An 11,100-nucleotide genomic window follows, 5' to 3' on the forward strand; every position below is an offset into this window, starting at 1 on the left:
GCTCTCTCCATTGACTGGCTCATTGTCCGGCCACTCTTTTGTGCGTGCTATCACCCGAGCACAATCTTTCACCTGAACAGCACAGGAGCGCAGCCTGGATGTGGTCACGTCGAGCTGCTCCGAGTCGCCCACGTAGATGCCAGGCTGCGCAATTAACCCGGCACTAATTAAGAAATATTCAGTCCGGTATATCAACTTTTAAAAATCTCCAGTGACGCTTGTTAATAACGTGGTTATTAGTCATGCTCAGGCTGCCTGCGTCAGACAGAGATGTTCAATATTACCGCTCTGGCTTATATTATTGAGAGGTTTTTTTTTTTTTTGAAATATAACAATGCACGAGCAGATGTTTGAAGCGTGGCCCTCGGCAACACAAGGCTAGTTAAGATCGATATTGCTTTCAATATTTCTTTCCTTTGACAGATAACCAGTACTGAGGAAAGTCTTGATAAGAGTGGCAACATATGGATGTGGCAAGCCTCGCTCTCTTTTGATTGCGTGACCCCTTGACCTTTGCCTGTGTTTGAGAGGGAGGCAGCCACATGGTATGGTGGGGGTCTGTCAGGCTCTGGTTATGGGGCATTATTGACCCAGGATTTATAAATATTTAATGCACACATTAAGATCATGGTGGAGGGTGGCCATTAGAGTTCTCCAATAAAGAGGCTCTCACAATGATTGAGTGGTGTGGCAGAGCTCGTGGCTGTTCGTTGGGTACAGAAAAACCTGCTGAGAAAATATACTGTACCTTCAAGCCTGGCCTGGCTTCAGAGCTCTTAAAACTGGCAACAACTTGTCGTTTTTTTGATTGCACTTTTACTGTCAGAATTTTTCTTTTTGTGTCTTTTTTTCTTGCTCTGTTGGTTATTAGTTCAGCAATGAGAGACAGCTTCCTTAGTTTTGAAAGACTAAACAAATGTATAGATTGAGTGAATTTTACCACAGCAGCAAGCAAGGCGATAGATCCAAACCTGTGTATCTGAAACAGATAATGCAATGTCAGGAAGCAGATGTGTGGCAATTGTTATCAGACACATTGGATTATCGAGGGAATGATTTGGAGCACAAGGCGATCGCAGCTGAAAATTAAATCACTCTTTTGAGTGTATCTGTCCTTTGCGCTATCAGCAGTTCCTGGACTATCTCCTGCTCGCCGTGAGACGCGTGCATGCCGGCTGACATAATAAGCTGTGATATGCTGATTGCCACTCGGGTTTGGCCGCCGTTTAATTGTGCATTAAAGGCAGAGGTGGCCTCGGACAATGTTGCCTTGATGAGAAATTGACATTTTGTGACCTGCTCTCGGCGACCACTCAGGATGCCAGATAAGATGCTCAGTTGTTTTTAAGGAGAACCACTATTCTTCCCTCAAACACTTCTATCCTTCTGTTTGACCCACTTGATGAGTATAGATTTCACAGTGCCCCCCCCCTTTCAGCGCTCAAACTATAAGAGGTTCAAAACGATACCAGCCCTTATAGACAAAGGATAACCTTGCTCTTTCAATGTATTGATTCTTTATTAACTAGGTGGCTTAATGCAATGAAATGAGGGATTTGAATGAGCCCCATTTGGGGTGCTTTGAATAAAAAGCTTGCACTGTTTATGAATGACTACAATGAACCTTTGAAGCACCACAGATGTAGGATATGCTGATACAAAGACCAGTAAGGAATATGTCACAATGTCAGAGTGCTTTGCTGAAAGAATATCAGTAAAGAGCAGTTTTCATCTTTTATGTATGTTACACTTTTCCACAGGTTTCAAACAGTTATCTCTATGGCAAAGTCTAAACACTACAACTTACAGACGAATCACAGGTTTTGTTCTCAGAAGTTTTCTACTGTCTCTTTTTTTTCTTTGTCCTGATTGTCAGTTTGTCTGCCAGCCAAACTGTACTTAAAACTGAAGAAGTCCACAGTTGAGGAGCTAGTGTGTTTTTACTGAAAATTTTAATAAAACATCACTTATTCATTTCTGTTTCCATTCCAAATGTTGACATTTTTAAATTTTTCTTCCCTGTAAACACATGTAAGCTATGTGGCAGAGTCATAAGTGGTGAGTAAAAATGACTTCTATACATTCTACAAAACAGAAAAAAATACAACCACAAATGGAGTATTTTTTTATCTCCAAGGTTGTCCCTCATGCACATTAGTCTCTATTGGATCTTAACAACTATCATATGGGTCACAAACAATTTATTTGACAATACAACCAACAAAGTTTTCTCCAAAATGGTCTGTATAGATAATTTAAAATCAATATAAAAATAAACAATGAAGTTTGACTTCCCCTTTAAAAAAATGGACAGAGAGTCTTGACGGAGTAACACAAATTTTTTGAGGATACACATGAAATATATGCACATTGCATTTCATCAAATACAAAAAGAAAACAAATGAAGGCAACAGTTCTTGGCTGAATTATCTGTGCTGCATCACTATATTAAGGGCATGACGATTAATACATACATAATGAAAAGCAATATACAAAATTTCAGAGATAAATACATTATTTATAGTTGATATGTTACAAAATTTCCCTCAGTGAGCGCAAGTGTGTGTTGGAACAGAAATATGACGATGAACTACTATACTCCTACATTCTCAATGGATTTTAATTTTGTTTTTTAAATGTTTTTTTGTTGATCTAAAAGAACATGAAAAAGACAGATGTATAAATATTTAGCACAAGTTTGGCAATATCACAATAGTCTACAATTTTTAACCACATATAAAACACATAAGGGAGTTGGAGCTAGAAGGGGGAGACTGCTCCTCATCAACAAGAAACAGACTTCACAGTAGCCTAGGAATGCATTAATATACAGTGCTAGCAAAAAAGTTGAAAAACATGGCAAAACACACTTGCTTAAAAGGAAGCTCTAGACATGGAAGTACATCATATTCATCAACAGAGCAGTGTTTTGTACACGTCAGTGTGCTTGTTGAATCAAAGAGGATTTTTTTTTACTTTTGAAGATGATTTCTAGCTACAATAAATTACAAAATTTAAGTTAAAATGCAGGAATGAAACATGATACAACCTTACCCACCCAGCCCCGCCCCTTTTTACTCGTATTTGTTGTACTTTTAAGCTCAATTTTTCTACATTATATATCTCATATATTTTCCAGTTGAAATTCAAACTGTCTTGGCCCCTGTGTATTTTCTCACACATAAAAATACAAAAAAGTCACATTATAAAGACACACAACTGTTGTGAATCTATTAAAAGAGAGTTGAAACAGAAAAAAAAACAAATTCTGAAGTTCATTGGCAAATGTACTGTACATCAGTGTTTTTACTTTACAACCAGATGGTGAGTCCACAGAGTCCCCTTCCAGTATTGAATGTGTGGTTGATTGGACATATCCAAGGCCGAAGCACAACCCGACAGGTATACAAAATAAACCCTTCATCATCCCGTGTCCTCTTCAAGGGTGATAAAATGTGGGAGGGAGAGGGGGGGGGGGGGTAAACAAACAAAAATATCCCACAGAAAAAAAAATATTGTTCCTTGTGAAATCCTTTTTTCTGCGGGGTTGCGAATGTCATTTAAAAGAAAAAATTATTTTCTTTTTTTTCTTCATCTTTAAAAACAGAACAAGCGGTTGACTATACATTACACCAGCGTTTTTTTTGCTGTGTGCTCCTGTGAAGTGGTAGTGTGTAGACTGGTGCTTGAGATGATGAAAGTGCATTTACATTGGAGGGACAACCAGGCCGGACATGGCTGGAAAAAAAATAAACACAAGGAAAAAGATTAGTTTATTTGCCTGAGACAGGTATGGATATAAATATAAAATTTTGTAATTTAATGTGTGCATGCATGCATGTGTGTGTATGTGCAAAAGTATGTGTGGGTGCGTGCAGCCATCTGACCGTGCACAAGTGCGTGAATGCAAGCCTTAATGTGCCTGTTTGCGTATGTGCCTGTGAGTGTTTGCCGTGTCCGCCAGCCTGCTGCTGCACGTCCTCCTAACGGGGGAGAGTTTGAAAACCTCCCTCCTGCTCTGACATTTCAGCCCCCAGCATGCCAGTCTTGCTATGTGTGATATTTCTCCTGGCGTTGGGGTAATGGCAAACAGTGGCCCAGACTCCCAGGAGACACGGCCGTGGTGACGGCAGAGCAACAACACGGTCACTTCCCACAATGCCACAATGCTACAGTACTAGACACTCCTCAGACTCCCCTCAGATTCACTTCTATCGCCTCCTCTCCTCCCCTCATCTCTTTATCCTCCGCTCTCCGACACTGTACAGCGCATTAGTCCTACATTTCCACATTCCCCGAGTCTGCGTCATTATCTAAGAGAGATTAGGCAAGATCAAAGGTAGCTTCCGTTATTTTACCAACACCATCTGCTTAGGATATCATTAGCAACTGTACCTCACCCTGAGAGTTTATATATTCAGTACTTTCACACGTTTTAACAATTAGGCGACTAGTGAAGTGCCGGGATGATATATTATTATATTGCTCTGAGTATATTTGTAGAGTCATGGTTGAAATGCTTTTAAGTTTGCCAGCGCAGATGATGGCAAGGCATTGCTCATTAATTTCTGCACAACATGTATTAATAAGTATGAACGTGTAGCAAGATGAACTTTAATTTCCCACTTCATTAAGCCCAATGTTATTAATCTTGGGGCACACACTACGGCTTAGCTTGTTTTCAAAGTAATCATGTTGGTCATGACACATGCACAAAACCTAATAAACATAATTACTAAAACAATTCGGGGGAAGGTCTTTTCCTGCGACATCAGAGGGGATCATTTGTATGAAAGGGCAACAAGGATGTATGTTTGCACAGACGTGAGACGGCCTATACTTGCGCGTGTGTGCGTGTGTGTAAAGGCATGCTCTGTGTGAGTGTGTGTCTGAACTGAAAAGGTGTAAATTGGCCTGTCAAAATGCATATATTTGTAATGATTAATCCCTCACCAAACCGGACAGAGGCCTGAGCAGCGGTATCTGACCAGTAGTCCGTAGGGAAGGGATGAGGGGGTGAGGGGGGCTCACCTTGCAGTCCGTTGCCGTTGGCGCTGGTGCAGGAGGGGGGTGGGGAGGCCTGGGGTCGGACCACAGGGGCGAAGGCGCTCTTTTGTTTAACTGCGGAGACGATAGGGAGGGAGAAGGAAGGGAGGGAGGGGTGAGAGTGAGAACGTGCTGTGAGTAGTGCCGGAGAGGGAGAGGGCAGTTAAGGTAAGGCTAGGATAGTATTACTGCCAGGGGGGATACACGATCAGTACTCACAGGCCCCTACCATCAACATCTTGTCCGGTTGAACAAATACAGGTGGCATATGGCGAAATACATATAAAAATGAATATTCCTGCTACTCTGAGTGTGTGTTCTCCGAAGTACTAAAACTAAACAAGCCCCCGTGAATGAATAGTAATATATTATCACCATCAATAATGTTATAACCCTGTCAGAAGTGATTCATAGAAGTGAAAACGAATGTGGGAGCTGGAATTAAATCAGCAGCAGCTTAGTGCTACTACGGCGTGCGATAGTGGCAAGCTACTCACTTCCATATGGGGAGTTGGCAGAGGATCCGTTGAGGAACCCAGGGGAGCTTGGCACTCCCAGGTTCATACCGGCATTGCCGTAGCCATTCATGCTGTTGCTGACGGTGTTGTAGCTCGACTGCTGTGGGGTGCTGCTGGAGATGTAGCCCCGGGGGGACACGCTGCTGGTGTTCCGGCTGTAGCCCACTGAAAGACATGGGTGGGAGACAAAAAGTGAGATTCATTCATTTCTTTCCTTCGGTGCAGTATTTACCAGGAAAATGATTACAGTAAATGATAATGGGGATTTACTGCTGCAATCAAACATTTTTATATCGGCACATGCTGCAGATGCCAGTTTAATAAGAAAAGAATTTGGCACCTAATTGGACTCTTTAACTGCCTATATTATAGGTGAAGACGGGGGTAGTTCAAAAACATAATTTCTACCCATTTTAATGAGTGAAAAAAGAAATTTAACTATTTCTCATTTTGCTGCAAACTCTCAGGAATCCCCTAAAGGACCCCTGCAGGTCCCTAGACCCCGATTTTGAGAACCACTGCAGGCATACCTAAAATCAGTGGTTCCCAACTGGTGGCTCGTGGTCCAAAAGTGGGTTGCAGTTTCATTCTGAATGGATCATGAGTGACTTGTGAATATGTCAAGTTTGTAAAAAAAAACTTCATTTTGGAGTACAGTACATTTCTGGTACAGAGCTTTTATTTTGAAGTACAGTTTGTGTTTATTCTTGCAATATGTTTAATCTTTTGTGTTCTAAGTGAGACTTTCAGCGTTAACGTGTTAATCGCAATGTGATTAAAGTCCGTAATTAACGCATTCATTTTTTTTAAATCATGTTAGTCACTGGCTGACTTTCTCATCTTTGAGAGGCTGTCCCGGGCTGATTTTAAAAGTGAGAGATAATACTGGTATCATATAAAACTAGAACACCTAATAAATCAAGCAGTACCAACCACGCTAGCTTTCAGTAAGGGGGCAGAATAATGCTCCAAAGTTGGGCTAAATTTTGGCAATGGAAAAATGGCATAGCTAACTCACAAGGGTCCCTTGACCTCTGATCTCCAGATAGCTGAGAGATTTTTTGCTGTCATTTGATTTCTAATCTAGATAATATGGTAAGAATTGTTGTGCCATGTCAACATAACTGTTTTGAAATGCAAAATAATGAAATTGAAAACATGTGACTAAAACAAATGCGATTTATCGCAATTAAATATTGAAATTCTGCAATTAAATAAATTAACCTTTTGACAGCCCTTGTTCTAAGCCAACGTGTTGTTTACAGTTTGTGAAATAAAATTAAATGCGCCGTAATTTATCTGATGTGTGGACCCTGAAGTAATAACTAAGGAGAAATCTGGACCCAGTGGCTGGACCAGTTGGGAACCGCTGCCCTGAATCACATACCTTGGTCGTTCCCTTGTGACTCAGACACGTTGACTGCTAGCTGGCTGCTGAAGGAGTTGACTCCCATCATGCCGTGGGAGGCTGTGTTAGCGAGAGAGGGGATCTGGTTGTGGTTGCGGGGAACGCTGTACAGGGCCTCGGCGATGTCAGCTGCCCTCTTCAGAATGATCTCCTGAAAAGCGCAGAGAAGGCAGAGGTTTTGTTATGTATGTTTTTTTTCTTTTATATCTGCGCTGTTCCTTTGATGCATAGTTCATGACTGTATGGTTAACTCACAACGCATGTAAGCCTACATTGTTCCAGATATAGTGATGAAAATACCCTTTGGTTATACTATCAGTAAATTTTCAATGGTTCCGTATTTAGCAGAGCTGTGTGGATACGGACCTGATTGTTGTGGGGCATTCCATACAGGGCTTCAACGAGATCGGCCGCCCTCTTCAGTAGCACCTCCTGACGAGGAAAACAGGAAGAGTAAATGTTAAGACTCGAAACAGATTATGTTTGAGACCCCAGTGGTCCGCACAGTAACAAACAATATCAAAAACAACAGTAGACAGCGGGGTCGCGGAGAGCTTTGGAAATGTTTACATATTCAACCGCCTAAATAAAAGCCACCCTGATTTAAGAGGCACCGGTGCTGCATTTATACAGCACTACCACTTTGCTCCTTCCAACCATGCGGAGCAGTGAATAATGTTCCCTATCTTAATTAAACTGGCATAGTCCTTTAAAAACAACACCTCACCCCTGATTCTGGGCTTCACGTTTGCTCTGGAGTTCAGCGCTGAGTCCCCTCTCTTCAGAACAATAAAGTGAATTAGCTCTGGGTTAATCTAGTTCTGTTGTAATGACATTAAGGAATTTTTCAATTAACCTCTTTGACTGGCTGTTGCAAAGGACTTCACAAATGACTTCCCATCCAGCAAGAGCTGGGTGCTTGTGCCTTGGGGACATGGATGCTCAGGATGTGGTCTTATCCATGTCTGCATGCTTGCCCCCGCTTGACAATGCGGATTAGCTGTGTTGCTTTGGCTCTTAACACTGAAAATGAGTTGGCCCCAGATCCCGTTCCCCCCACTCTGTTTGGGGCTTCCAGCTAGGTGGGGTTTGGCCCGTTTGTGTGTCTTTATCTGCTCTTTGAATTCAGCACTTACAATTAAATCCCTCTCAAGCAACCAGACTGCTCTCTTTGTTTTCTATAATACAGAAGGCAATATGCTCTATGAAAACCCTCTTCTCCTTTTAGAGTGCATTTAATCTGACAAAGGCAAGTTGCAGACATGACTGTTGCGTGTGTTTTTAAAATGCTCGCTTGTTGTCACCTGCTGTAGAGCAGAGATTTGTCGACTGTGCTGTTAGAACCCTGGTTAAAAGCAATGCAAATCTGTCACCAGAAACATCTCAGATGGCGCTTGTTTTCTTCCCACATTCGCTGTGTTTTCTTTTGCGGGCCTCGGTAATTTGTCTGAAGTGTTCCATCACTTGGCAATAGCAGTGTGGGATTAAGACGGCAGCTGCCGTAAATGAATGTAAACACAGCCTTCGCGCCTTCAAACAGCGGCCTCCAAGACTTGGCCTGCATTTCCAAGGCACAGCGTATGTAGTGTGTACGGAGTGTGTGTATGGGCCCTTTCATCCTGAGGAGCATATCTACCACAGTCCTTGATTTATCAAGATGAATCACTGTAGAAGCCACTTCCAGCGTATGCCATGCTCTCTTATAGAAACATATCGCTTAATCCACCCCAAGTTACCGGATGGGTGGCTCTTAGAATGGGCATTTACCTCTGAAATTGGTGTGTATGCTCAACGTTGCATGCATCTAGTTTGCATACAAATAAAGAATTATGGTTGTCGTGAGGCAGGTAGACTAAATGAGAGGACCAGCTGTCTTGATGTGTTCTCATCAGGCAGAACAGATTTCTCTCTCTCTTGCTGAGTGAGATAAAGTGGTTTTCTTTCTTTTAGTCTGCAGTTAATAATTACCAATAATCTATTCTATCATATTTCAAGATCTCCTACATGGCTCTCAATTTTAAACAACAATTAAAGCAATTAAGACTGTCGCGTTCGCAAGCCATGTTTCATTCTCTGTAAAACGTCCTCTCCCTCCTTGTCCATATGGTACTTTGCAGCAGTGACATAAGGACAGCTTGGAAAAAGGAGGAGAGAAAACGATATTGCCTCTCATCCTTAATCTGTCGTTTACCGCGTGGTGTCTTAACTAACCAAGCTGACTCGCAAGGCTATGCTTAAGTGCAACCTAGTCATATCCGAGGATGATGAGAAGTGCTGCACCCAATCAACGGAGAAGTTTGTTTTCTTCTGACGAGACGCTTTCATGCATATCAGCTCACGCTGGGAATACGATTAACACGGAATAGTGTTCTGAGGGCATTTCCATGTAAATCTCAATACTACTCCAGCATAAGTGTAATTGGCTTTCTTGTCATGGAGACATATCAGAACACACCATGTTAAATTGAAACAATTAAAGGCCTCAAATGATTTCTGTTGTTCTGTGACAAATGCGTGACAGATTTCTGCTATTGTTTGCCTTGCTTTGCATAAAGGTCTCGTGTTCAGCAACTGTTTAAACGGAGCTGCTCAGATGACAGATCACCCAAGATTTAGAGCCCTTTTTTTGTTGTTATAGCCGAGAAGAAATGAGAGGAAAGGCATAGCAAATGATGTGTTATAAAGAATATCTAACAATAAGGCGAAGTGGTCTAAAACGGCCCGAACGTGATTCTTCGAGCACTAGATTAACATGGATGTTGTATTTATATTATCACAGTTAATAAAAGAGGGCCTAGGTTATGTAGCTTGGAGTGCTAATGCCATTATAAAACTGTAAGGCAATTACTCTGTTAGCTCTAGCCTGAGGTAATGAATGCATTTAGAAGCATAGGGCCATTAGATGAAGGTACTTCAAAGAGCACAGGAAGAGAGATTCATTTAAATACATGGGTAATTGCTTGACATGAACACATTTGTAATATTTTCTCCTTGTGGATTACACAAAGAATTGGAAAAGAATGGGCTTATGCTCATTTTGGGAGGAAAGAAAGGAATCCAAAGCAATCAGCTTAATAATAAAACAATATTGAGTTTCCACTTTTAATTTCATAATGAATCTAATTTGTTACAGAAGAGAGAAATTGAGTGTGATATAATGTGATATCCAGTCTATTTGTCCATTACTGCCAGAGGGCACAAAATGGTATTATAAATTGTCTTTTTTATATTATGAATAGAAAATTGTTTTATAACAAGATCTTAAAAAGGAGGGTGAATTCCAAAGTCTCTCTTCACTTAACGCGATGCCCGCAAACCAATCTCCTTTCTCATCACTTGACTGCTCACACTTATTACTTTCATATTCACCCTGGACTTTGCATTGAATTTTTATATCTCCACTCCTCCCACAGGGTCAGACTGTCATCTACGATGTTGTCTTAGAATTACGAGGTAAACTTCAATCAGAGGCAGCTTCCCCCCTTTTTTTCTCTGTGTAGCAACAATATTAGCGTGCATCCCTTGCTATCCATGAGCACTCCCATATTGGCTTTCTGTCTCCTTACAATTACCACGTGTCTTACTGGTCCCAGGGAGAAGGCTGGTGGAAATCAATATAGCGCAGTAATATTATCAACTGGAGGGTGAAGTCATGAGAGGGAGGGGGGTGTGTAGAGGCGGTGAGTGGACTTGGTGTCGATTTGCCTTTCTGCTAATGCACACCGTGCGTCCTCCAGCTTTATCTTCTTTTTATAGAGTCTCCCTACCTCACCTGCACCCTGTAATGGCTGTTCTCTATATACCGTTTCTGTTCTCATTCCAAATGTACATGCGAGCGTCAGCCCGCCGCGGGCTGTTTTATTGGGAATGTGCTTTTGACCCCGTGAGCTGACCCTCAGATGGCAAGCTTAACAATGACGAATCACTTGGTGGGATCATTTACATGCCCCCTGAACCCCATATTTGGGTCCATTAGAGAGCAAATCAAATATTTATGTTGTTTATTGGAAGTGCAGGGTTTCATCTCACTCTGTGATTGTTTCATGCAAAGGCCGGGAGACCGTGCTATATTAAGTGTATGCACACCCAGGAAACTAATCTTGGGGCCAGTGTCAAAATCTGTCTCAC

At 41.7% G+C, this 11,100-nt stretch overlaps 1 protein-coding gene across 8 annotated transcripts in view; it reads right to left on the bottom strand.

Moving 5' to 3' along the window:
* Nucleotides 1-1,933: 1,933 nt before the first annotated feature.
* Nucleotides 1,934-11,100, bottom strand: part of ebf3b (EBF transcription factor 3b) — a 68,889-nt gene continuing 59,722 nt past the window's right edge. For 4 of the 8 annotated variants that reach the window (XM_042502107.2, XM_042502106.2, XM_042502110.2 and 1 more), the window contains exons 12-16: nt 7,339-7,404; nt 6,952-7,123; nt 5,544-5,729; nt 4,954-5,121; nt 1,934-3,738 (exon numbers count right to left, since the gene is read on the bottom strand). In XM_042502107.2, the coding sequence (XP_042358041.1) occupies nt 3,707-3,738; nt 4,954-5,121; nt 5,544-5,729; nt 6,952-7,123; nt 7,339-7,404 (624 nt within the window). In that variant the 3' untranslated portion in view covers nt 1,934-3,706. The remainder of the gene's footprint in view (nt 3,739-4,953; nt 5,122-5,543; nt 5,730-6,951; nt 7,124-7,338; nt 7,405-11,100) is intronic. The other 4 variants (XM_042502112.2, XM_042502111.2, XM_042502114.2 and 1 more) reach the window with 1 other exon arrangement.

This window comes from Plectropomus leopardus, chromosome 13 (genome assembly GCF_026936395.1).
Source record: "Plectropomus leopardus strain MGB_pleo_1.0 chromosome 13, ASM2693639v1, whole genome shotgun sequence".
NCBI classification, from domain to species: Eukaryota; Metazoa; Chordata; class Actinopteri; order Perciformes; family Serranidae; genus Plectropomus; species Plectropomus leopardus.